At 39.4% G+C, this 27,843-nt stretch overlaps 1 protein-coding gene across 1 annotated transcript in view; it reads right to left on the reverse strand.

The window, feature by feature from the left end:
• The window catches only part of lama4 (laminin, alpha 4), a 73,164-nt gene that overhangs the window by 6,210 nt on the left and 39,111 nt on the right, over positions 1 to 27,843 (reverse strand). Inside the window, exons 17-34 of the mRNA XM_007899643.2 lie at positions 27,156 to 27,252; positions 25,513 to 25,629; positions 24,201 to 24,386; positions 22,615 to 22,754; positions 22,080 to 22,256; positions 21,775 to 21,920; positions 20,160 to 20,322; positions 18,864 to 18,997; positions 12,795 to 12,966; positions 12,262 to 12,393; positions 11,588 to 11,727; positions 9,672 to 9,807; positions 8,143 to 8,280; positions 7,603 to 7,736; positions 5,105 to 5,266; positions 3,647 to 3,800; positions 2,738 to 2,931; positions 2,282 to 2,471 (exon numbers count right to left, since the gene is read on the reverse strand). Coding sequence (XP_007897834.2) covers positions 2,282 to 2,471; positions 2,738 to 2,931; positions 3,647 to 3,800; positions 5,105 to 5,266; positions 7,603 to 7,736; positions 8,143 to 8,280; positions 9,672 to 9,807; positions 11,588 to 11,727; positions 12,262 to 12,393; positions 12,795 to 12,966; positions 18,864 to 18,997; positions 20,160 to 20,322; positions 21,775 to 21,920; positions 22,080 to 22,256; positions 22,615 to 22,754; positions 24,201 to 24,386; positions 25,513 to 25,629; positions 27,156 to 27,252 — 2,712 coding nt within the window. The remainder of the gene's footprint in view (positions 1 to 2,281; positions 2,472 to 2,737; positions 2,932 to 3,646; positions 3,801 to 5,104; positions 5,267 to 7,602; positions 7,737 to 8,142; positions 8,281 to 9,671; positions 9,808 to 11,587; positions 11,728 to 12,261; positions 12,394 to 12,794; positions 12,967 to 18,863; positions 18,998 to 20,159; positions 20,323 to 21,774; positions 21,921 to 22,079; positions 22,257 to 22,614; positions 22,755 to 24,200; positions 24,387 to 25,512; positions 25,630 to 27,155; positions 27,253 to 27,843) is intronic.

Genomic DNA, 27,843 nt, shown 5'->3' on the forward strand with positions numbered 1-27,843 from the left:
TATTTTTAAATACTTCTCTTTGATTTTGTTTCAATAAAATGATGATTGTGATGATTGGCAATGGATTCTAAGGTAGGGTTAAAAATCTAAGATAGAAAAAAGAATTGGCTGAAAACATTTTCAAATGTGATTTTTCTCTGTCAGGTGTTAAATATAATTGTAGTATAGTGCATGTACCACTACTAAAAGCAATGCACAGAGATGACTCTGGCAAGTAATTACAATTCTATACTCATAAGCATGAAATTTCTTGAACTCAGTTTAAATAGATTGGCCATATTGGACACAACCTCTAGTAAACAAATCACCCAGAAAGGACAGTCAGTTTAATTGGCAAAATATTGTACAAACATAATGAAAACCATGTTTATCACAAAATATTCTAAATAATTGCTGAAAATGGTTGCAAATGCATTTATTACGTCAGCCTAGACTACATTAACTCACTGCTCGCCGGACCTCCCAACTCCCTCCTTCCAGAATTCTGCAGATTGTGTCCTCTCCCACATTAGGCTTTGTACCCCTATCAACCCCATCCTCGGCAGGTTCCATTGGCTCCCAATCCCGCTAAGGATTCAGTTCAAGATACTTGTCCTCGCTTTTCAATCCCTTCATGGTCTTGCACCACTCTAACACTGGGATCTTCTTAAACCCTACCAATCCGTCTTCTCCCTACACTCGGCAGGCTTCACGTCCCACACTCTCCCACCCCACCATCAGCGGTTGGACTTTTAGCCTATCTGCCTCCACTCTCAGCCACTCCATCTCAGAATCACTTCACCTTGCCCCTTCCCTCATCTGCTTCAAGGTCCATTTCAAGAACTTCCTCTTTAACCATGCCTTCAGTCATCTCCCCACTGACATCCCCGTTGGCACCCACCCCTCCTGAATCCAACCCCCAGCTCTGGTGCAAATCCTTGACTGTCCAATACCTTGAGATGTCTTCCTGACATAACAGGTGCTATATAAACACAATTTGCTCCTGCTACTATTGTTGTTTACACTGGATCAAGGAAAATACCTGTTTCATTAACACTAAGAAACTGGGTGAAAGGTATAAAATAAAGCCTTCCATCACCTCCATAACATTGCGCGACTCCGCCACTACCTCACCCCTCAGGCCGCTGAAACTCTTGTTCATGCCTTCATCACCTCCAGGCTCCAATATGCAAACACCCTGCTTGTCGGGCTTCCCAACTCCTCCCTCCACAGGCTGCAGATAATCCAGAACTCTGCAGCCCGTGTCCTCTCCCGCACCAAACTCTATGACTCCATCTCCCCCATTCTCGCCCGACTCCATTGGCTCCCTTTCTTTCAGAGGATCCAGTTCAAGATCCTGGTTCTCACATACAAAGCCCTCCAGAGCCTCGCCCCACCCTACCTCTGCGACCTCCTAACCCCCTACCAACCTGTCCACTCCCTCTGCTCAGTCGGCTCCGGCCTGCTCAACGTCCCCCGAGCCACCCGCCCCACCATTGGTGGGAGAGCTTTCAGCCACTCTGCCCCAACCTCTGGAATTCCATTCCCCAGTCACTCCACCTCACCCTCTCCTTAGCCTCCTTCAAGTCCCGCCTCAAAACCCTCCTCTTGGGATGTCCTCCCGATGTGAAAGGTGCTATACAAATGTAATCTTGTTGTTGTTGTTGTAAAGCGAGAATAGAGTGCCTCTGAGTCTTATGCTGGAGTCAATGCTATTCATACAGTACATTTGTGGAGTCCTGTAGCTCAGTGGTTAGAGCACTCGCTTTGCAAGCGAGAGACCTGAGTTCAATTCCACGCAGGGCGAAACCTTGGGCAAGTTTCCTTACTCCACACACCTAATAATAATCCCTCCAAAACCAAAAACAATAATAAATTGGTCATTTTCAATCTACGACTGTTTGTGGGACATTGCTGTGCGCAATTGGCTGCCGCGTTCGCCCACAAATGTACAGTCAATTGACTTCACAGTGTGTTCTGTGAAGCGCTTTGGGACGTCCTCCCGACGTGAAAAGCGCTATATCAAATGCAAGGATTATTATTATTATTATTATTATTAAATAATTTGGATATGGGGATGCAATGTAAGCAACCTAAAGATGTTGATGATACCAAACTGGGCAGGGGGAAGTTACAAACAACAGTGAAAATATTGACGAAATATAAAGCAGTCTGGAAAGGTAACAGAGTTGGGGTATAAGTGTCAAATGTCACTCAATATCCCCAGTAGTTTATGTTAGCATTTCAATGAGAAAATCAAAATAAAAGCAATTTACATTTTGAACATTGCTTTATAACTTACATTATGCCAGAGGCCATCATTGTATTTCTCCTGACTTTTTATTTTCAATTTATGGTTACCATCACTGAAAGAGTAAATAAGGTGGCCACGAGCAGCAAAAAGTGTCATAAATTGGCTTTCGTCTTCATTTGCCACGTAAAATATGAGTCCATGGGGAGAGCGAGTTCGCATACTGACAGAGAAATGAGACCTGAAAGTAGAAATATTATTACAACAGTGAATATTATGAACAGTTCCAATAAAATCAAAGTTGATTCGACAATGCTCACCCATAATAATAACAACCCTGAATTAATAAGAAGAGCTTTACACAGAGTTGCAAGTTATTCTTGAACCCATCTACAATTACAACAGCTTACATTTTGCCTGCTGACTATTTTTCTAGTTACTCTTAACCACAGATGAATAACAATAAGATTTCAAACCTTTCAGAATAATTCAATGTCAATGTCTTACTTGTGGCTAAAAAATTCTGGAATGTTGTGAAACTCCTGTCGACTGTAGGGAATTCCTCCATATTGATACGCATGTTGGATAGCTCTGGGCTTGATTGGCAGGTAGCAATATGCATCGTCTTGTAGGTATTGTTCTTCTAGCTTTCCATTCAGAGCAACTGGATCTTTCAGAAAACTTGTTTTATCTCTCCCAACCTTAATCAGAATATAATTATTTTTAAAAATTCTCATTTTTTGGATTATTCCAACTTGGGAGTTGATGATTCACTGGTGAATTGTGAATCCTAGCTTGGCAGTTTCAGACAAAAAAGAAAGCAGCAAGCAAAATACCGAGAGGAAACAAGTGAGTGTTTTGCCTGCTGACTATTTTCGGACTTTGCTGACTTGAGATTTTCAATTCGAGGTCTGCAAATTTCTCAAACCTGAAGTTGCAATCGCAAATAAATTTGTTTTGTGAAATTCACATAAGTCGTATCAGTCAGGACAATAACATTTAATATGACTTAAGTGAAGTAAGAGTTACAGGCAAATTTGCGCAAATCGTACAAAATCCAATTCAATCAATAATCTACATTTCAATACAGCCGGAAAGTGAGCATGCGCCGACGGGTCCGGATTTCATTTATCGCTGCAGCTGGATTCAATGCAGCTGGTAAGTGTGGTAAGCAGAGTTATAGGTTAGGAGATGATTTGCTTTATAAGATACGACCAGTGCAAAGAAATTATGAGTTTTTTGGTAGGAAACTGAATGAGACTCGGCTACATGCAAAACTTAGGCGATTATATGATTTTTAAAGAAAGACTTATGCAAGTTTTACTATTGTACAAATCAGACATATTGACCAGTTACTAGCATTCAGTGATCCTTTAGTGGAGAGTAGGGCCAATACAGTATGAGCTGTCTAATTACCTTTCCACTGCGTCCTCTCTTAGCTTTAGCAGAATTCCTTTGACTTTGATGGAGTATTGCTGCTGGATGAGTCTCAGTTGGACAGCCATATAGGGAAGTCTGAACTTTCTCAGTATATGTCTGGAAATCCTCCACTTCAGTATCTTTGTCAAGTCTGTCATATTTTCAAAACAGCACAATTCAATGTTCCAATTAATTTAAAAAATATATTTAACAAATTCTGGTACATTTTGCAGAATGGATCCTTTATCCATTCAACTTATAAAAGAGAATTAAACAAATTTTAAAAGACGTGAAACATGCTATATCAAATACAAGGATTATTATTATTATTAAATATCTGGAAAGGAAAAATTTAAAGGGGAATGGGGGATAAAGAAGGAGAGTGAGGCTGACAGATTGCTCTTACAGCAGTCTGGCACAAAGATACTGAGGTCAATAACCTTCTTCTATGGTGAAACTTCTTCTATCTGAACTCTTCAGGCAAACACAAAAGTGGGGACAAAGCATCAGGGGTCGCTGTCTTTAAGAGTGTTGCTATATTAGCTTGAATGTTTTACCTCCCTCCCTTATAAAAGGGCTCATTGACAAATTGGGAGCTGTTATCTTCATAAACAGAAAAGGCTCCACTTTCAAATAATATTCTTTTTGCCCAATTTAATAAGAAATGTGACTTCTTTTTATTTTAATTTTGGTAAAGATTTGGTCTTGTTTAGCACATTTGGTATCACTTTGCCTGGCATTCACGTGGAAACTTACATCAGAACAATCTTCTGGGTCTCCCTCCCTCTCCCACTATGCCCCTAACCTCTGGAACTCCCCCGCTTCAAGCCCTCTGCCTTCCAAAAAAATAAAAAAATAATAATTTGGTCAATCCACAACTGTTTGTGGCACGTTGCTGTATGCAATTCACTGTGTGTTTTGCCCACAAATTATACAGTTAATTTACTTTACAGTATAATGTGTGAAGTGCACAGAGACATTTCACCGATGTGATAAGAAGCTATATTAAATGCAAGGATTATTATTATTATAAATAAAGCAGACCTGTGTTTGTTGAGTGGTGAGATCGCCCAGGGCAGTAGGGGTACTAGAGGTCACAAAGATAGAGTGGGGCAAGACAGTTTCATGAAAACGTTTCATGAAAATGTGCACAATTAAGGAGTGCTGGAAGCGAATAGACAATACTAGTGTTTGACAAATAATGTAAATGTGGTAAACAGTACTGAAGAGATTATATTTTAACTGTGAAATGCCACAGATTAATATACAGCGTTTCTATCAAAGGTAATTTTGAGATACCTCTGCTATGCTGTGACTGACTGTCTGAAATATATTAGGTCTTATCAATGGAATTCTAAACATCCAAGGCTGAGTTTGATATATTGAACCAACACATCTAAGATTTTTTTCTTTCTACCTCCTATAAATAGATATGGAAGCTGAACAAAAAGCTACCTGCTGAGATATGCATTGCTGATGCAGCCTGTGAAATTGACATGCTCGTTGTGTGGCAAGCCTCCAAAGTAAAATGGCATTTTGACTTCTGAAGGTTCTTCTCTATAATTTGACAGGCAATCTTCTGTCTTTCTGTCCTTGTCGTCGACTATCAGCTGACAACTGAAGAAAAATAATAGAGAAAAATAACATTTAATATTGTTCAGTTACTTCATAAATGATATAGGGTAAGGGAAGGTAAATGAGACTAAAAGGATTGCTCTTAAAGGGTCAGCAGAGACACGATTGGCCAAATGGCCTTCTTCTGTGAAACTTCTATCATTGTGTTGTTCTTTCCATGAGGTTTGACTGCTAGAGTAGAATTCCATCTTCCATGTACAAACTCAATTCATGCATTGCATTGTGGAAAGAAAGGTCTTAACTATCAAAGATTCAAACTATCAGAGATTCAAACTCCATAATTTAGAGGGAGGACAGAGGCTCAATAAAATTCACAGACTTTATTTCCCAGATTTTGTGGGTTGATTACACATTGGAGTTTTAAGTCACAAGTGATGTACATTTGCTTACCTAAGGTGAAAATTAATACCAAAATGATGAAATTTAAATTGGTGATACAAGTGGGCCCGAAATGTTTATACACATAACACTTGGGGTGAAACATTGATTTTATAACAGACACAAGGCGATACAGGAAGTATGTATTTATAGAGTGTAATTAACAACTGGCGCAGGTTACCAGGAAAGGTGGCAAAGGGCAGGACAGGACACTGGATGCATTTAAGAAACAGCTTCATGCTTAATGGGAAGAAAATAAGTTTGGTATTCTGGAAGGATCAAACCAAATAGAGCAAATGGCCCTCTTCTTCTTAAGCTCCTTTGGCATCCTGTGAGATCGGCAGTCTCACCCAGGGATTTCATGAGAATGTTTAGTGCAGGGAGAAAAGATGAGAGAAATCAAATACATTAAAAAATAGCCTGTGATACATTGAATCTTCTATGAAAGATTCTTCCCTAATAATCATTGTCAATATATTACATTACTGCAACCACTACTGTGATTATCTTCAACCAGTCATGGATCTTTGTTTGTGTGAAATGCAGAAACATAATGCATTTTTTAATGTGTTTTGTTTCATCTTTGCTTCATGCACTAAATCTCCTCGCAACGCGTTTGAAACTCCAGGGGAGCTTCTATTTAGTTTAACAACCATTTCCCCTGGCAGGCATTTATTTCAAAATTGTTCAGTCTTTTAAACAGATTGGAGTGAAATTCTGAATTCCAAAAATATTCCCAGCAAAAGCCTTTTCTTCTGAGAAATGCCTTCAGCAATAAAGAGCTTCTGTGCTTTGATGAAACACTATAGCACATAAACTTGGCATTTAATCAGCACAGGGAGCCATTTACTGCCTCACAAACTCCTGACACGCTATGTTATTGCATAATTACCAAGTATTCCAGCTACACAATATAATTAAACAATCAATCTTAGTTTTGTTTTAGGTATGAAATGTTACCCAACTCTTGGAATTGTTTTTCATCCAATATTGCTGACCATGCAACCTCAGACAGATATCAGAAGGAACAGTATAGCAGCACCAATTGGTCAATTTGAATAAAAACTATTAGTAGTGTATAGTTTATAATTATCTAATAGTATCAATATCAATATTTATATATGCAGTTATATTGTGTGTGTGTTGGTATGTAACTAGGTTTTACGAATAACAGATTATTGTTGCACATTTTATTTTTCAATTGGCAGAGTCAATATATAATAATATTAATTATTAATTAATTAATATAAAATAATGAATAATATTATTATTAATGGCATAGTCGAAACAGTGTTTGGGCGATGTACTTATACAATATATATCAAATTCCATTACTAATAAACATGCCGTGAATACTATAACTATGAAAATCACACTCTGAACTTTAATGCATTACCACCTCTACAATGCATAGCTGAGTGGATCCATTCATTACCATCATTACCTAGGTCCTCAAGATCTCAGGGGAATAGATGATGTAAATCTAAGCAGCATATCTGACCTTCATTGTAAGCACATGCTTCATTACTAAAGGCTTGCATCTATGAAGTGTATATGATTAATAATAACATTAATCCCATGTGGATAAAATGAGGTGAATTGATAGAAACCAATACAAACGAAAGATGAATTTACAGCATTCTAACATTGTAAATTATCCCAGTGAAAGATGTTTAACGTTAGATTATATTTTTTGCTAGTCATGAGATCACTGGTACAACAGTCATAATAGAATGCTAGGAAGCATTACCAATTTTGACATAAATAATTTGGTATAAGTCACAACTTCATTAGCACCAATAAGCCTCACAAGATTGGTTCTTTTTTGTTAAGTATTTTGAGTATTATATTCAATTGAAAACATTTTCGAAGAGTGTATCACCCTGAACTAAAACAAATCTGTTTTGTTAAAATACCCCAAAACAGTACAAGAGGTTTACCTCAATGGGGTGACACTTGCCCTGATGAAATGATTGCGTCCATCATTGTATTGTTCCATTTCAGACTGGATTGTTGTTTCTTTCACTTTGAACATGACTGTCCCATTGTCCAGCGAGATAGAGAAGATATCAGACTGCAAAAATTAGGTGTAAAATGAATGAGCAGGGGAGATGCTTCAAGCCACATCAAGGTTTCCTTTACTTCAAAAGTAAAGGAATCCACTTCAAAATATTCTCCTTTGCTCTCCTGTGACTGATAACTGCTACCAAATATCCGTGTCCTTTCTTAATGTACAAGCATAGACAAGCTTTTGATCAAGAATCTCTCTGATCTTATCCATAATCAATGTCCACGTATAGCCTAAGACCATCCTCTTAAAACGTAGCCTTCTTTTGCAAACCGGATGTTCTTTTTTTAAGAACTTTACAATTTGTGTGTCAGCAAGTGAATTAATTCTGCGGACATTAGTCTTATTCTGTTCTCATCTGAGTTTATTCCTGTTCACATATGATAAGTATCTGCACACGTCTGCTACTCACCCCTCTGCTGTAATGGAAAAGCAGTCCATTAGACTGTAATGTCCTGAAGTTGAAGCCACCTTCGAAGTTTGAAAATGGTGTGATTTTTTCAGTGGACGAGATGAAGCCTTCACCATTGAAATAGGCCTTGCGGGACATCTGTTGTCAAGAAATTGTATTGTCAATTCTTAGAGAGTAGTGCAGTCTAAATGTACAATAACCACAATTTTTTTTTACCATGGAATTTTTTTTTTGCAATCAGAGTATGTTATTATTATTATTATTATTATTATTATTATTATTATTATTATGTTACGCGGGGTAGCAGATGCTACCGGATTTTACCCCATGTGAATGGCACTATATAAATGCAAGTTGTTGTTATGATATTAATTCCTTTTTCATATCAGCCTGTTACACCATATTGTCTCAAGGTGCTTCAAAGAGTTTTATTCTTTAATTTCAGCCTGACTATTTACAGGCAAACATGGCAGTCAATTTCAATACAACAAGCTACCACAAACATAAAGTGAATGACCAATTTTATCTGGAGGATTGTTGCCCAGAATACTGGGAGAAACTGCCTTCTCTTTTTGAATAATGCCATAGGAACTTCAACATCCATCTGAAGGCTGACAGGTCCTCAATTTAGCTTCCGATCTGAAGGAGGACACAGCTGACAATGAAGCACTTCCTCAGAATTGCAATGGAACGTCAGCCAATGAGTTCAAACACCTCATGTGGGGCTTGAGCCTATTAAGCTTTTGACCTAGCATTTGACTGGAGTGTTACCAACTGAGCCAGATGAATGCATGGATCCTGGACAATATGGATGAAAAATGCAATATATATAATGTGAAAAGTATCAATGATGATATTCAGTGAAATGCTGTGGTATCCAATGGTAGGACCAAATCAGCTAAGCCAATCTGAGAAAAAAAGTGATAGCTAATTTGTGGTGTCATTAGCATACCTACCTATCCATTTCGTTGTAGTCTAACATTGGTGCAGTCAAGGAAAAGATCATATGCATCCCTCTTATTTAGTTACATGGCATGAGGCATGTGATGTAAAAATGCAGCAAGTAGGTCAGAAAATAAAACAGTTGTGTTTTTGCTCGCGTTCTTTTCTGTGTAGGTGGCCATGAATGCCTGCAATCCTTATTATATTATTATCAAACCATTAAAACAAAATTCCTTCCTATTGATCAATCTCAAACATCTTGTGGATTCAAAAAATATGAGGTTTATCAAAATTCCAAACCTGAACTGGCCTGATATACATAATCCTTGTCCAATGTGGAATGTGGACTTAATAGCCTATGACAAGGTCTTAATTATTAACAGGAGCAGAATAATTTGACTAGCACAAAGCCTCATATTAATACCGACTTCTGATATTCCACATCTATTTACATACCTCACTGTGGTTTCTAAATACAGGATCCAGTGGAATATTTTCCCTCCATCAATGGGCCAAGTTGCTAAACCCCAAGTTCCAACATTACAGGGCTCAAGTTTAAGTACATCAGCAGCACAGCAGTGACTTACAAGTGATTCCTCTGGACAGCCACTGCTGATTCCCAGTGTCTCCTCTTCCTCTAACAGATTGATGTCTCTCCTCTGAAACTGGAAGCTTCTGAGACAACCTCGAAATCCAGCATCTACTGCCACATGTGATTTCAGTCTATCCAAAACAAAATGCAGAACGCACCATATCTGTCATACCCACTCGTCATTTACAATATTTGAGCAAGATAACATCATGCTCAAAAAGTTAAATATAATTAATATTTGCTATGTAATTTCTATGGGATTTTCTTTTAAAAACATGAAGTGATAAAGATTGTCATTGTAACTACTGTGTGCTTGGAATCACAGATAACTGGGAATGAGAAATGTTGGAAATGCAGCACTGTGTTTTGTGGATGTTTAAAAATCCCATTTTCTATTCTGGACTCAATGAGGAGTATCCAGCAATGTATACTGCAATGTCACAGTGACTAATGCCCACCTTTCTTCAGAGGTTGAGATCAGTTGTTTGTAACTTTCTCAGTCAATGATTATAGTGAATGTATATTTATAAGGGGAATATAGCAGCCCATTTATGCACAGCAATGACCACAAATAGCCATGAAGTGAGCAAGCAACTTTAGTTGGGAGATTGTTGGCCTCGAAACTCCACTTCTCGAATAGTGCCATGGGATATTTAACATCCACCTAAACAGGGCAAGCAGGAAATTAGTTTAACATCTCAACAAAAGGACAGAACCTCTGATAATTCACCATAGCCATAGCACTGCATTGGAGCAACATTTTAGAGTATATGGGTTCAAAGTCCCGACATTTGGCTTGAATCCACAATCTTTTGATCGGAGGTGAAAGTATTACCTAATCAGCCAGGCTGAGGTATATATGAGATTGTCGAAATAATTGTTAGAAATAATAGTGAAACATTTCACAATTCAGATACTTTTGCATTAAAACAAAATTGCAACCTTGACATGACATGGATACAAAAATCTTCATAGATATTCTGTTATATTCTCTTAACAAAGAGAATTACTTGAACTGCATTGGCTGTTCTACTCCATTTGCTAAGCTTAGCACAGTTCTCACTATGCTTATAAATAACTGTAATGATATTCTGTTCCTACAATTTTGTTTTTAAAAATGAAGTTTGATTTTTAATTTAAATTGTGATCAAATTCAGGGACAAATTCACTATGTTTAGCAAATGAAGCAGACAAATCCAGTGCACATCAATGCATTCTCTTCACTTGTCAAGTGCAATCACTGTATTTTGTAGGCAAAACATAGCAAATATTTTGCATACAGCAATCTGAAAGAGCATTAGCCAGAACATCAGAAATTGCTTTCTCTTTTCCATTAAAGATCAGGGATTTTTAACATCTACCTCAACAGACATAACATCGCATCCAAATAATAACATTCCCGACAATAAGTTAAATAAAACAAAAGCTTCCACTAAAAATTCAATTCCAAATGTAGGGTTTGAACTTCAATCTTCTGACTGAAAAGAAAGAGTCTTAGAGTTCAGTGAACACAAAACCTCACTTGCAGAGGTAAAAATTGGATCAGCAATTTTCTTTTTCCTTCTATGGATAGGTTTACACGATAATTTAGACAGTGATATTGTTCTCCCACAGCATGCTTAGGGTATGTAATGTAAGTGGCTTGATCAGTGCCTGTAACTGATGCTTTTCAATTGCAAAGGAGAAAAGCAAAATTTGAAGGAAAATGTTCAGATGATATCTGGATTAAGTGTATAGATTACACAGACATTTGTTTAAAAGGAGACTTACTGGGACCTGGTTATTATTTTACAGTCACAATATGAACTTCCTATGAAAGGCACTCTATAAATGCAATCATGTTGTTGTTGTTGTTGTTGTTGTTGTTCCTGCATTGCACCCAAGATATATTCACAGCTCAGGTCAATTTACCTTGACAAGATGTGGGCAGGAGCTCCGCCCACATACACATCAGTGAAGTACATGGTCTTCTTTTCATTTTCCACACTTTTGACATTATGCCTGTCAATCAGCAGGATCATCTTCTTAAGGTGGTGATAAATAAACGAGACCTGAAAGAAAACGAAAGCTTGACTCAATAGTAATCCTCAGATACCAGAAATTTATGAGGGCAAATGAAAGGTAATAAAAAGTTTATTCATCCTTTGAGTGATGGACATTTCTTCACAAAAAACACTTGCAAGAATGTGGATTGCACTGACCCAGAAAGCCATAGATACTGCTGAAGAGGGAAATGGATGGATACTTGGGAACTTAGTGCTCTCATTAAGAATGAGGGTGTTGACACACTGAAAAGTGTGAATAAGTACGTTTAGCAAATGAAGCAAGTGTTTAGCAAACACTCAGTGCTGAATGGGTACGTCCCCAGCTACAGTAGTTTGCCAGGATGAGCCTACATATCTAGTGGAAAATTTGAGTGGAATAAACCTTGGTATCTTAAAACCATCAGCGTAAGCAGGAGATTTCTTAGAATGGGATTCACTGAATTGAGATTAGAACTAAACTGTCCTATTAAACATTTCGGACCTGAAACAGCACAGTGGTGTCTGAACGATAACAGAGCAATTTGAGGCTGTGTATTTTACCTCGTGGTATTTTGCATCATTTATTAGCTTCTTCTTCTCAGTGTCTTCCACAACAACTGGGCCTTTGCTGAACCCAAAGTCATAAACCAGGCGAATGTAACCGTTTTGCATTTCCATACTGAAGAACATATCCTGGAAAAAAGCAAATAATGTTTACAACCTCATTCATATTAAAGAGGATTTTCAAATTCCAGTAGTCCTGTGGTGGCACAGGCAGGTAATGCGTACAAGTCCTCTATCACTGAATAAAATACATGATTGCAGCTCCAAATTGCATTGCTAACATTCTTTCACCAAAAGCATTCACAGTACATAGTAACACTTTTTGTAGCTTTCAATCTTTCTTTCAAAAATATTTACACTCTCCTGACTTTGGTCATCTTCCCCACCCTCACTCCTCTTGATTACACACCCTAGCTCGGATGCAAACCCTTCATTGCGCCTCGGGATGTCCTCCTGATGTGCAACTGCAATTTGTTGTTGTTGGAGATAATATTATTGTGGAATTATCCCTGTGCAGCTACTGTGCTTACCCCATTCACCATCAATAACAGCAGGGCACTGTCAGCTGGTGTACGAATGTCCAAGTTGAACCGAGTTGCAATGCTGAATTTCCCTCTTCTTTCTATGTTCTTCACAAAAGCATATCCTGAACCATCAAAGTAGAAGTTTGCAGCCCGGCTCTGAGCAAAAGCAAGCTTGTGTCTGAAGAAAAAATAATACATAAACATTGCAATGAACATAAAAAGGAAGATGTCAAAAAGTAAATAAACACTGAACTGTTTTATTATGGTTCATGTATTATTTTCCTCTTCTATTACTACTCCCTCTTTGCCCAATCATGGTGCTGACTAACTAAAACAGCTTCACTGCACACCACTACTCAACTAAGAGCAAGTTTAAGGTGGCATGTTGTTCACATAAGCTTGATCTGGCCACTAGATAGCAGCACGGAGTAGCTGGAGGCAATTCCCTCTGACTTCTCTCTACCTAAATTGTGGGAAGCTCCTGACTTTCATTCAATGCCTTCCTGAAGGCATTAACAAGGGAATCTGTCATATGCTGAACTTAAAAAAACAACCTTTTTGTTACATTTTTACAGTAGGAAATACTATTTCAAAGAAGTTACAGGAAAATCACTATTGTTACCAATGATAGAATCGAAACACAGGTACAAACCCACCTCATATAACACAGCAATTTGAAAAAAACGTTTATCCATTATCTAAAGTATAATGATTAACAACAATAATAATTATCCTTTTATTTGATAAAGCGCCTTTCAGGTCGGGTGGACATCTCAAAAGACTTCACAGGATTTACTGTAAAGTAGAGCGACTGTCTATTTTGCAACCGAGCATGACATCTAATTTACACAGAGCAATATCTCCAAAACAGCCATGAAGCCAAATCATCAATTTTATCAGGGGGAATTAAGTGCCAGGACATTGAGAGAAACCAAGCAGACAAGGCGTTGGTTTAGCATCTCATCTTAAGGACAGCACGTCCAATAATCCAGGCTCCTCAGATTTGCATTGAGGTGTCAGCCTAGACTGTGAGTTCAATGCCCGATGTGGGATTTGAACCCACAACTTTTATTAAAGAGCTAGTTCAAGAATCAGAAACTGCTACCAAAAATATAAATGTACAATGTAAAATGCTTTTCTGTTGCAGGATCCTTTGTTGCATGTTGTGAATATTATTGTCAAAAAAGCTTATGAAGGTAAGTGTAAGGTTAGTGTAAGGTATTATGGGATGTTCTTTGTAAATCTTTATCTGATTTCAGGCCAGTCAATTAGGTTTATGCCTGTAACTGGGATGATTTGAATGCCAGGGATTGTAATAAGATTGGTTCTCCCTGATGTAACTTACAATCTAGATCTAGATAATATGCACCTTTAAGTAAGGGGAGACTTTAGCAACCCAGAGTGGTTTTACACTGAATAAAAGCAGGAATTTTACTAAAATCTCTTTTTTCAGGAGCTTAATGGCTTTATGAAGAACTTGCTGAGTCAAGTCAACACAAAATTTTACCTTTGAACAGTTCCTTAACATACAAATCGTACTGTTTTCACAACCATCTGTCATGCATGGAGGGGCAAATTGCTCCGTAGTATGTATATGAGGCAGCTTTGGGAAGTTGAAGATCAATAAGCCTGTCTTTCTTTCATGGAACAGTGTTTTGTCTGCCAAAAAATAATTCTTAAAACTTTCCCAAAGCAATTTATGAGGTGAAGCAGGAAACTTTATTGGCAAATAGAATATTATTGTGCAAATAAAGAACATTGAATTTCCAGACTCCATTTATAAGCACCGCTGATTCTGGATAACAACCTATATGTCCTGGTGTTACAGTATATGCTGTGTTTTGCCACACACTGGGCTTTAATACATGGTGCTTTCTAATGGGATTTCTTAATAAAGTAGCCAAGTGGAGGGTCCTTCAAAATAGGAAGAACATTAAGCGACAGGAACTCTGCAAGATTGTGTGGGAGCAGTGCTCTCAGCAGACAGTATGATGCACCATTTTTTTATTAAAGAATTATCTTAGAAAGCATCTGATATTTGACGCCAATAGGTTTACAGAGAACATCTCATTTTTCATGAGTAATTTTCTCTTCACAAATGGCCTCCTTCATTCCCATTGCAATCTTTCTTATCTATCTCTGTTTAACAGTCAACTCACATTACAGTATATTCTGTGAAGCGCTTTGGGACGTCCTCCCGACGTGAAAAGCGCTATATCAAATGCAAGGATTATTATAAATGCAAGGATTATTAACAGGCACTATAACTCTTCCCTTCTGCATTGTGTTGAAATCAGAATTTACTACACTGCCCCCAACCCTTAAGTTCTTAAGATGTACAACAACAACAACAACAAGATTCCATTTATAGAGCGCCTTTCACGTCGGGAGGACGTCCCAAGGCGCTGGACAGTTGGGTCAGGACCCGAGCCTTGGGGGGAAAATGGTCCGGGTGAGGGGAGGGAAAGGAGGGAGCGAGGAGGGGGGAAATGGTCAGGGTGAGGGGAGGGAAAGGGAGGGAGCGAGGAGGGGGTAGAGAGTTGAGAGGGGAGCTGAAGGCACGGTCAAAGAGAAAGGTCTTGAGACCGACCTTGAAGGAGGAAAGGGAGGAGGCGGCGAAGGCACTGGGGGGGGATGGAGTTCCAGAGCTTAGGGGCTGAGAGGCTGAAGGTCCGGCCACCGATGGTAGGGCAGTTGGGGCGGGGGACGTGGAGAAGACCGGAGCCAGAGGAACGGAGGGTACGGGCAGGTATGTAGGGGGATAGTAGGTCAGAGAGGTAGGAGGGAGCAAGGCCGTGAATGGCCTTGTAGGTGAGGATGAGGATCTTGAATTCGATCCTCTGGGGGATGGGGAGCCAGTGGAGGCGAGCGAGGGTGGGAGTGATGTGGTCGCGAAGCCTGGTGCGGGACAGTACACGAGCTGCAGAGTTCTGAATGACCTGCAGCTTGTGGAGGCAGGTGCCGGGAAGGCCGGCGAGGAGAGAGTTCCCATAGTCCAGCCTTGATGTGATAAAGGCGTGGACCAGTGTTTCAGCAGCGTGAGGGGTGAGGTAGTGCCGTAGTCTGGCGATGTTCTGGAGGTGATGGAAGGTGGTGCCTTTCTCTTGCTCCCTCCCTTTCCCTGTGCACAGTGGCGCGGATATGAGGAAGAAAGGACAGCTCAGGGTCGAACAGAACCCCGAGGTTCCTGACTGGCTTTGAGAGGTGGAGAGTGCAGCCTTGGATGCTGATGCTGTCAGCGCCTGAGGTGCGGAGGCGCTGACGCGAGTCAATCAGGAGAGCCTCAGTTTTGCGCACGTTGCGCTGAAGAAAGTTGTCTCTCTTCCAGGACTCAATGTCGGATAGGCAGCTGTCAGGACATCAGTGGTCATGGAGTTGAGGGTAGAGGAGGAAAGGCAGAGTTAACCCAAAGCCCTGTCTGCCTGTTCAAGTGGATTTTAAAGATCTCATTGCACTATTTTAAAGAATGAATTTCTCTCAGTTTTCTTGCCAATCCCCCAAACAAAAATGGTCATTCACTCTATGGCTGTTTGTGGGGCATTGCTGTTTGCTGTGTGTTCACCTACAAAACACACAGTGACTGCACTTCACAGTATATCATGTGAAGCAGTATATGTGCTCCTGATGTGAAACATTCTTCACGAAATGCAATTATTCTTCTTATGAACTCAATTCCCAAAAATGTGAAACTCCTTTCATCTTCTCTTGCTCTGACAATCCACAGACTTTATCAAAAAACAAGCCGAACATTGCTAAGCACTTACTGAAAGAGCTCATTTTTTTCTGATACTCTTTTCAAACTTACTGTGCACTGCACTATTGGCCCAGCCATTAGTTTTTAATCAACTATATCAGGTGCACTTTCCAATGGATACATTGGTGCAAATCATGCCCAAATATTTTCTTGGAGTCTCCAAACCCTGCTGCTTTCAGTTGGATGCAATTAAGTAAACATCAGTGTTACTTTCAAGGGAAAACTCCTAGTTTATACTGAACTTTCGTTGAAATGAATTTTTTAAAAAACATTTGTAAAGCGCCTTTCACGTCCCAAGGTGCTGAACAGTCAGAGATTAGGGTTAGAACCCGAGTGGGTGGGGGTGTTGGGATCAGGGAGGGTGGAGGGCAGAGAGGTTAGGAGGATGGCCAAAGGCATGGTTGAAGAGGAGGGTCTTGGAGGCAAGAGAGGGAGCGAGGCGAAGGGAATGTGGGATGGAATTCCAGAGGTTGGGGGCAGAGAGGCTGAAGGCTCGACCGCCGATAGTTGGGTTGGCCCGGTGGGAGACATGGAGCAGGCCAGAGCCTGCTGAGCGGTGGGAGCGGACAGCTTGATAAGGGGTTAGTAGGTCGGAGAGGTAGGAGGGGGCAAGGTCATTGAGGGCCTTGAAGGTGAGGAGAGTGGGAAGTGAGTGAAGCTGGGCAAGGGTGGGTGTGATGGGGTCACGGAGCCTGGAGTGGCGGCGGACACAAGCTACAGATTTCTAGATGATCTGCAGCTTGTGGAGGGAAGAGATGGGAAGGCCGACAAGCAGGGAGTTGGCATAGTCAAGCCTAGATGTTATGAATGCATGTATGAGGGTTTTGGCGGCCTGAGGGATGAGGCGGTGGCGGAGTCAGGCAATGTTACGGATATGGGGGAAAGCAGAGCGGGTCATGGCATGGATGTGGGGCAGAAAGGACAGTTGTGGGTCGAACAAGATATCTAGATTCCTGACTGACTTGGTGAGGTGGAGTGTGCATCTGTGATGCTGATGCTGTCAGTGCCTAAGGTGTGGAGGGGCTGGTGTTGGCCAATCAGGAAAGCCTCGGTCTTGCTGACATTCAACTATAGAAAGTTGGCTCTTATCCAGGACTTGATGTCTGACAGGCAGTCTGTCAGGACATCAGTTGTTCTGGGTTGAGGGTGGAGGCAGAGACCCCATGTCTAAGGATGATGTTGCACAATCATTGCAAAAATATAGCTTCTGGACCTCTATTTTGTAACCAGGATTCACTCCAAGCAGCTGGGCTCACACAATAACAGCTTATATGGGTAGAGTCTCAAGAGCAATTATCACATCATTCAGTTGGCATAATGCTGTAAGAATTTATATCTTTTATTACAAACTAAGATGTTCGACGTGCTTTGTCCTTGAATCCAGCTGCTGAGACCAGATTAAGGAGGTGATTTGGACAAAATGTTGATCTTTTATAGCTGTGGTACAAATGCAGACAGTGGAAACTGAAGCATTGACTGTCAGTTCTTCATTGACATTAAAATGGGTCCAGTTACGTAACGGCCATTGTGAAGCCAAAGGCTAATGCACTGAGGCACTCCTCTTAAACTGAACAGATTCGGTAAAACTGAGGTTATAATAAAGTTTTACCAATTGCACCGTAAACCCATGGTTAATCAATGCAAACTATGAGGTTGTGAATAAATAATTAAATAAATAAACACTCAGATCAATCTGAATAATCTGTAGTTTAAAGACAATGAGAACTGGCAGTAACTCTTTGTAAAAGAAATGTTCCCCACCGTCTCTCTCTCACTCTCACTCCTTGACAATGTCACAACCTGGACCTCTATTTTGTAACCAGAAATCACTGCAAGCAGCTGGTCTATCTCAGTATTCAGTTGGCACAGTGAGGCAGTAATGTACATGTTTAGTTGCATGCCAAGACTGATCAAATGACTTTTATACTGCTGAAACTAACTATAAGAATCTGAGCAATTCACTTGGTATAGAACAAGCCTTCATTTATTTCACTCTTATAGCAGTGGCAGCTGAAGATTGTTAGAAAGGCACTGATCATTTTGAAATTGACCCAGAAATCTGAGCATAGCAGAATAAGTAAGCTTTTGGCTGATTAAACATCTTTTTAAACTTTTGTGACCCATGAATGTAAAGACATTCCTCCCCACTGTCACAACCCCTTCCCACCACCCACAGCATTTTCCACCCTCAAACTTTGGATCCCAGTCAGTTGTGAGAAGGGTTTTGAGAGGTTCTCCTGATGTGAAAGATGCTATGTAAATGCAAATTGTTGTGGTTGATATGTTTAACCATAGGGCCGTGTGAACGGGCCACTACTCACCTTGTGCAGGGTCTCAAGGTTGTAGTGTTCAAGTTGTGCAGCTGCTTGAAGTTGTAGAGACTGATTATGTCATTGTTGAGAGTGGACAGTTCGACACAGCCGATAAAAGCAGAAAGGTTCAAGCTGACAGGAAGCTGTGGCAAACAAGACATAAACAAAAGTTTCTATTGAGACAACTCCGTGAATGCTTAGAACAAAGCAATGACCTAACAAAAGGTTAGACACAGAAACAATCACTATTACTTAAATTTATTTTATCAGCCTGTCAGCCTGTGTGTAGTCACTGCTGCAACCAATTAGCCTTTCTCAAGTATGGAGACAAAGATTCTGTCAGATTAATGAGTAGCAAAATGTACGAGAGAGCACAAAGTGATAACATAATCTGACTGGTCTACAAGTAACTGTTTCACAGGCTAATGTGGTTTTGGATGAAATGGAAAAATGTAAATGTGATTTATAATGATCAAGTGTAAGGATTATTATTATGGAGTTTAAGTCTGTGTACAGTCTACCTGAACATTTATAATAGGAAGATTATAAAATGCGGTGCGAGAAAAGGCCACTTGCCTTAATTACCCACAAATCATGTCCATATATTCACTCACACCATGGTTCACTAGATAGTGACCAGGAGTGGAAACCTTGTCTGACCTTTCCCTTCCCTGGCTCAGGGACTGTATCAGTTAAATCAGAACAGACTTGGAATTGAATGTGGTACATTCTGGTATGTGTGTCTTTACTTATATATCACTACAGGAGCCCTATCACCTGGGAGTCCCATAGCATAGTGGTTAGTTAGAGAATTCGCCTTGCAGTCGAAAGTGCCCTTGTTCGAGTACCAGGCAGGGTGAAACCTTGAGCAAGTTTCTTTACTCCAACCAATAAGCAGGTACCCAGTTGTTAGTCGATTGGCGGATTGTTTCCGGGGGTAATAATCCCTCAAACAAAAATATTGAATCATTCAAACCACAACTGTTTGAGGGACATGACTGCCACATTTCACTACTATATATACATATATACTTTATATACTATAAACTGCAGTAACTTTTTTGTAGGTAAAAGGAAAGAAAGGTTGACAATAATCATCATCATTGGTTCATTCCTTGCAACCAGTTTTTCAAAGAATACAGAGTATTCAAAAACAATAGTGTCCCGAAGGCAATTGTGGCAGTTCATGAGTGGTTTCAGTTGTTAATGTCATAAAAGAAAGTGTTGGGCAAATTCAGGTGATAGTCATAAATCAATCCGAGGCCGACCATACACTAACTGTGGGGTTCCTTTGAATAAGTGTACCTGAAAGTCTGGAGGTACACCACCAACATAGAACACCAGATTCTCAGGTTCAAGATTCAGCAGAGAATCATTGCCTTCTGCCACTCCCTTCTGGATGAATTTCTGTTCAGCTGTGCTGCCTGGGCTGGGTACAGTCAGCTGAACTTTTCCATGCCTTCCGACCCTATAAAGAAAAGTAAGGAAACATAGTAAGAAGGACCTAGCTACCAACCTGTCACCCTGGCTCCGGCTGCACATTGCGTTCTCACTTCTGTATCAGAAAGCTGTGGTTTCAAGCCTTACGTCAGGATTTCAGCCCAAAGTCTAGGGTGAAACTCCTGAGCAGTGCTGGAGAAGTGCTGCATTATTGTCATCCTTCGGATAAAGGGTTAAACCTGCTTAGATCTTCATAAATAAAGCCTAGACCAACCATGCATATAAAACTCAGAATGACACTATTTGACAAGAGAAGTTTCTCCTGGTGTCTCAGCACTCACAACAACCTGGATTTATATATTGACCTTCAGGTCGGACAGAGTTGTGGAGCACTGAAGCGTAATAAGATTCTACTCCATGTGAATGCAACATGTGGTGTTGCAAAAATTTTATTTTTAGATTAGGCCAACACAATAGCGACAATAGTCAATAGATCACAAATTGGAATTGGTAGAAATGTGTTGTGTCAAATTGGAGAGCAGATTAAATTTGCAGGACAAGGACATGTTCATGCCCATTGGGATAGAGACTGCTTTAGTGTATTCCCTCACCCATCAGAGAGACAATTGTTATTCTGATCTGTTCGGGCTGGATTTGAAAGAAAGGTCCCTCTATACATAATGAATACAAGAGGGAGAAGATATAGAGGTATATAAAGGAGGGGAGGCAGCTTGCTTGAAGTATAAACACTGGCACAGACTAGTTGGACAGAATGGCCTGTTTCTATGCTGTAATGTTCTATGTTATTGTATAAGGAATGCTAGTGTTGAAGAATGGGGAACTCTCTCATTTCTCACAAAAGAGAAAATAAATTTGCATTTTTGTACTCCATATAGGGACAAAACATCTTAAGTCTTATTATCACATGTAGTGAGTGTTCATTCTCGGCAAACACAGGAAATATTCTGCACACAACAAAGTCTCATAAGCAGCCAGGAGGTAAACGATCAAACAATCTGGAGCACTGTTGGCAGGGGAAACTTTCATCTATTTTAAAGAGTGTCATGGATCTTTAAGTATGCTCCTTGATAAGCCCAGGCAACATTTAGTGCTCTGAGAAGAGATTTAGACACATCATTAGATATTCCCTGTCCCAAAAATGCACCTGAAACTGGCATAAAATGCTCCATTGCACTGAATATTTCTATTTATTTCAACAACCATCCTTAATTACTCCCGATGTGTGTTTCAGAAGTGTATCACCACAATTTGATGACTAAATTTGCAGGATAACTGAGTTTAAGCAGTCTAGGTTGGATTTGAATCTGTAGATAAAAGAGTATAGAACAATGTTGCAACTAATTGTACTACCATTTCACTTATAGTTTTAAAATATTTGCAGCATAGATACATCAAATGCAAGAATTATATTATTAATAATGCCTTACATTATGAATAGTGCAGGCCAAGAGACAATTACCTTTCTATTTTAATTAAGTTAAAGTAGTTGGGCCATGTGCTCACAGGCTTTGAGTTCAATGGAATCTCAACATCTCCTTTTCCTAGATTGTAGACATACACCAAGTTGTCGTTCTTAATACCCAAGCCAATATAATCACTTTTTGCCTAGAAAACAACAAGAAAACAAAAATTTCAAACATGGAACTTCATTTAATCTGTCGAGTGGAATTCAGATTTAATTGTGGATAGCATTCCCAATCTTCATGCCTGGTAGTGCTTTAGGACTAAACTGCAGTAGAATTCATATTGAGTCAATGCTCTTACATTTTTGTTTCCGAGGTACATGATGAATCTATCTTGGCTGGCAGCCTGTCCATATTCGCTTAAGGAAGGGACTCTCATGTACAAACTCATTGAAGTGAAGGACTTGAGCTCTTCCAGATTTGATTTTGAACGGACTTCCACAGCAGACTGACCCTCAAACTTCATGGAGACTTGAATCTAAGGTGAAAAAAAGAAAATTAATTTTTCCTCTATTTATCAAACAATATGTAGTCCATAACTGAATACTATAAGACATTGGGTAAAGGATGGAACAAACGCTCAGCTTGGAAGATCAGAAAGTAATGAGTTCAAATCACAGTCATCACTGATGTTCAGAATCTCAGCTGTTACTCTTGTTCAGACTTGCCTACACTTATCAGGAGAATTTCACTGGTTCACTAGCCCGGGTACTTGTTAACAAAAAGCTGACTGGCCTATTCAATCTTCACCACCATGAAAAATATGAAGATAATTGACAGTTATAAACGATACCACACCATCAAATTAATCAATTCACTCAATTGTTTATTCTCACCTTGCTCGCCACATTCCTAGTCTGTGCAATTAATTCCCTGATCCGCAGGATGCTGGCAGAGATATTGTTTGCTGGCCTTTTCTGTTCCACAATTCGAAGTTTGTCTAGGAGTTGTGGAACTAATTCAGTCAAATCGTTCACTGCAAATAGAATGGAAATGTAAGATTCACACCTGCATATTCTCCATGGGTTCATGTAATCATTCAGAAACCCATAGAATACATGCTAAATATGAATTGCAGATTTATCATTTCATGTAAATTAGATGGTTGGTCAACAGCTTAAACTGAAATTCCATAAGAAAATCCTATTAATCCTCCATTTGTTGTACAATTTTGATTGGCAAATCGAAGGCACAAATATTGTTTAGGCGTCGTAACTGGTGAAGTAAAGGTGACAACGGAGCTCTTAACAGTGGTGACAATGGTGTGACTTGACCCCAAGCTGCAAAGGTGGGGGGGTAGTGGGGGTGGGGGGAAACTCACAGTCGAAAAGGAGAGTCTTCAGATGTAATTTGAAGGCAGGAGAGTGAGGGTTTGAGGCAAGGAGTTCCAGAGATTCAGGGCATATAATTTAATACAAACAAATGTAAAAGCCTCACATTACATGTAGGACTAATACAGTTAGTATAGTAATAAATATGCATTACTCTATGAGTCCTTCATGTAATTTGAGGTTTTTACATTTGTTTGCATTAAATTATCTGCCCCGATTCTCTGGAACTCAATGCCTCAAACCTTCAGTCTTGCCCTCACTCTGCCTGTCTTCAAATCACACCTGAAGCCTTTCCTTTGCAACCATGTCTTCCCCCACCCACCCCACTTTCCAGCTTGGGGTCAAGCCACACCACTGTTAAGCGCTCCTGCGTGAAGGGTGCTATATAAATGCAAATTGTTGTTGTTAAATATCGTTATCACGTTTACTTCAACAGTCTAAACTTTACAGTTATTTGTGCCTTCGATTTGCCAATCAAAATTATACAATAAATGTCTGAATTCCACCTTGGTTTAAGTTTTTCTCTTTTCTTAAGTGCAGGATGAAATTTCCTCACTGGTAAATAATTTATGAGGAAATATTTAAGTCAAGTACCAACTCTAGCTGGGAGAGGGCAGAGTTCAGTCTATTATATTTTCATGTATTATTTCTACTGAATCGGTCCTGTGGTTCCAGCTATTATTTCTGCATATCTTTAGCAGGTATCCAGTCACCACAAACATTGCAATACCAGCTCATCGGTTTGCGAAATTTCCATTTCCAGGGGGATTTCTCTTGGTTATGGTGGTTTATATTTCCTCCTTATTCAAATTCTCTCTGAAAATTCACATACATTGGTCTCTGTAGGATTTGGCTGACACAATTTAGCTGTTATGATTCCTGCATAACATTCACTTCACTTCTAATTAGTCTCATTCTGTAAAGTGCTTTGAGACTTTTTTTCCCTTGAAAGATGTTATGTAAATACAATTTGCTATTGCTGTTATTGTGTAGTGCATGATGGTAACCTCAGGATGTTTGTAACTAAAGTCCAATGTCCTTACAGATATAAATGTAAAGTAAACAGGTGTTGTAAGATAACCTAAGTGTACCTGCATCACCCGCTGAGCTCACTGCTTTGTTGAAGGTGGAGCTGTCATGAGCAGAGGTGTTCAGATTCTGCAACCAAAGTTTCACAAAGTCATCCATTGGGGCAATTGTCTCAGTCACCATCCGAGAGGTGTTCAATGCTTCTTCAGCAATCAGCTTTGATTGGTTCAGAAGTAAACCTGCATCATCTGGAATAGACATATATTAAGTATCACACAAATGTAAATATACTTGAATATTGGTATTCTCTTAGGGGCAGTTGTTATTGTTTTGCCATACATATTGGTCAATACACTCTCAATAGAGTCTAAATAGCAAACCAGAAGTTGCTTCTCTAATTATATGGTTTCTGTTTTGTAATTGAAATTTACTAAAACAAACATTTAGATAAATGGAGATTCCAAAAGACAGCAAAGAGCATTATAAAGCTCTATTGCTTCCCTCTATCATTGATTTCAGGCCAAAGAAAAATCCCCTCTGAGATTGCAAACACGTTATCACAATGGCAGCCAAGTTTTGGTTCTCTGATCCTTCCACAATGCTGAGGTTTTGAGTGAGAAATACTATGCATGATGCAAAGCAGATTTTTGTAGAGAAAGTCATATCCCAACTGTTGGCTCATGTTGATCACAGGTAATATTTTAAATTCTTGAATAAAGCTGACAAGATAGATCATAAAATGTGAACCATGGTAGATTTGGAGCACCAGAGTTCATTTTTAAATTTTAGATGGACATAGACTGTTACAGCATGGAAACAGGTCATTCTGCCCAACTAGTCTGTGCCAGTGTTCATAGTTCAATTCTCCAAATAAGCCTAACTCCGCCCCCACCCCCCACCACTCCCACTTATTTTAAAACAGGGTTGGTTTTATACTCCAATCAATACATATTCTTCTCTGAGTGGAACCACTTGGAAAGTTGCCCAATTCATACTGTACTGTTGGCATTGTGCCACTAACCTGTCCCAAAGAGACGTCATGTTGTTGGCAGTACAAAGAGCAGTATGAAATCAACATAGTCACACATGCCTTTTATTCGTTGTCCAAACAACTCTCAATTGAGCTTGTGGAAAAATTCTAACAACAGACTGTTCAGTCTTCCCATTTTGAGCAGTTGAAATGTTAAACAGGATGGTGGCTGATATATCAAACTGAAGTGGATGCCAAGAATGTTTAACTACAATTTGGGCAGGACAAGAAGCAAGACTCATATTTGTTCGCTTTGATATCATTTTACGCTGATGAATTTATCTGTTTGTATTTTAAGGCATCCTTGAGCAAAGCAATTTTAAATATTTTGCAGAAATACTTACTTAGCTCAATCATTTCCAGCTGGTTTACAACATTTAACAATTGCTGTTCTGCATCATTTTTCTTATTGATAGCTTCTTCCACACGGTCCATGGTCTCATTAAAAGACATCTCATCTTCTGTAAGAACATAACACATCTTAAGTTATATTAAACCACTGAGCCTCAGGACTCCATAAATTCAAAAATCTTTCATCTTCATAAAGTATTGCACCAAGCAGTTAAAATTTATTTTACAAAAAAACAAAATTGTATAGTAACAAAAATCCATTTCTGGTGTTGCTGTGCTAATGTGTAGTCACTTAATAATAATCCTTACATTTGATATAGCATCTTTCATTGTGAGAAGACATCTCAAAGCATGTCACAGAATATTCTGTAAGAGGCAGTGACTGCATTTTGTAGACAATTTTCACACAATACCCCCATAAACAGCCATGAAGTGAATGTCCAATTGTATTTCAGGATAAGAACATCAGGAAACACCTTTCTTTTTTGAGTAGCGTCATGGCATCTTTAAAATCCATATGAACTGGCAGATGGGACCTTAGCTTAACATCTCATCTAATGTATGGCACCTCCAACAAATGCAGCACATTCAAAACTGCATTGGAATGTCAGCCTAGATTGTAAGACTTCCAAGTCCCGACATAAAGCTTCAACCCACAACCTTCTGACTCAGAGACAAGAGTGCTTGAAACCGACAACTGCATTTATATTGACTGTAAAGTATTAATATTTTCATCCTGAAAGCTGGAGGAGATATGATGATGTTAGATGAATTTCTGATTTAATATTGGCTAAACAAAGCTTCCAACATCAGAGAAAATGTGTACGTGAAAGAGATGAAGTTTTCTGGGATAATGTGGAGCAACTTTTGGAGACTGTGCATACCGCACCCAAAAATGAATTACACTTGCAACTAATTACATTATAAATATTAATTGATGAGCTTATTAATTAAATACCCTAGCTTAATTTCACTTAAGCACAACAATGTGGTAAAGAAGCATTTAACATTTGTATAACTGAAGGAAAAATATTTAATTAACGTTCTGAACTCCAATTTCCTCATCGAACCTTGAATCAATGAGTATATATGGAATGAAGTCATGTAGCTCAGTGATTAGAGCACTCGCCTTGCAAGCGAGACACCTGGGTTCAATTCCAGGCAGAGCGAAACCTTGGGCAAGTTTCCTTACTCCACACACCTAATAGTAATCCTTCCAAAACAGAATAATAATAAAATTGGTCATTTTCAATCCACGACTGTTTGTGGGACACTGCTGTGCGCAATTGGCTGCTGCGTTTCGCCCACAAATATACAGTCAATTCACTTTACAGCATATTCTGTGAAGCGCTTTGAGATGTCTAGAAGACGTGAAAAGCACTATATCAAATGCAAGGATTATTATTATTTTTTATTATTCTAAATCTGTGCATGAGCTTTTAGGCTGGAGTATAGGGTCATGGTCTGATTAATCCCACGTGTTAATCACCTACCTCCGTGCACATTCCTGCTCTGTGGTTATCACGGTTTTGCTTCATGGGGTCACTTTGAGATTGCAGGTGACCATCTAGCCATTTAGTTTAATTGTATATTTTAAAACTAGAAAACTGGCAGAGTTCTGAATAAATGCACTTACGATCCACCATGATCCCTGATAATTCCTTCACCTTGTCTAGAAGTGTCTCGCTTTTGTTTCTGAGCCAGGTGCTCTGGGTCTGAATTCCTTCCACAGCCTGAAATCAAGAACATTCACACATTCAACATCGTTCCCATTGATTTTTGTTTCGGTCAGCATGGAGTGTGACATATACAGAGATAAATCACCATGCGAAAGAATATCCAAAAACAGACTGAAGGTTCCATAGCATTCACACATGGAAATTTTCCTGTGTCTGGAATCATTGAAAATAAATCACAGGACAATTATAAATATACTACCCACTAGCCATGAAATATTACCCATGAACTACCCACGTTTTAACTGAAATAAGATACTGTACTTCCTACCTATCCAGGGTGATATATTCCACCTACCTATTCTCCTACAAGCAAGGTTTGACAGAACATATTCCAATATAAAATATTTCATCTTTTAAAACACATCCCAAACCAATGGTGGCCAACCTGTGGCCCGTGGGCCTGAAGTGCCCCCCACCCCTGCCCACTTCCCCCGATCCCCGAACATTTGCACAAGTCATAGCATAAATCAAGAAATATTCAATCAAGAAAATGTATTTTACGTTATTGCATCATGTATTTGAGAAATGTCCACAGCTCACAAACAGCCACAGTAATTCAGCAAATGCCAATTCTGAACCTCAACA

The sequence above is a fragment of the Callorhinchus milii genome, unplaced genomic scaffold (genome assembly GCF_018977255.1).
Source record: "Callorhinchus milii isolate IMCB2004 unplaced genomic scaffold, IMCB_Cmil_1.0 Scaffold3, whole genome shotgun sequence".
NCBI lineage: Eukaryota > Metazoa > Chordata > Chondrichthyes > Chimaeriformes > Callorhinchidae > Callorhinchus > Callorhinchus milii.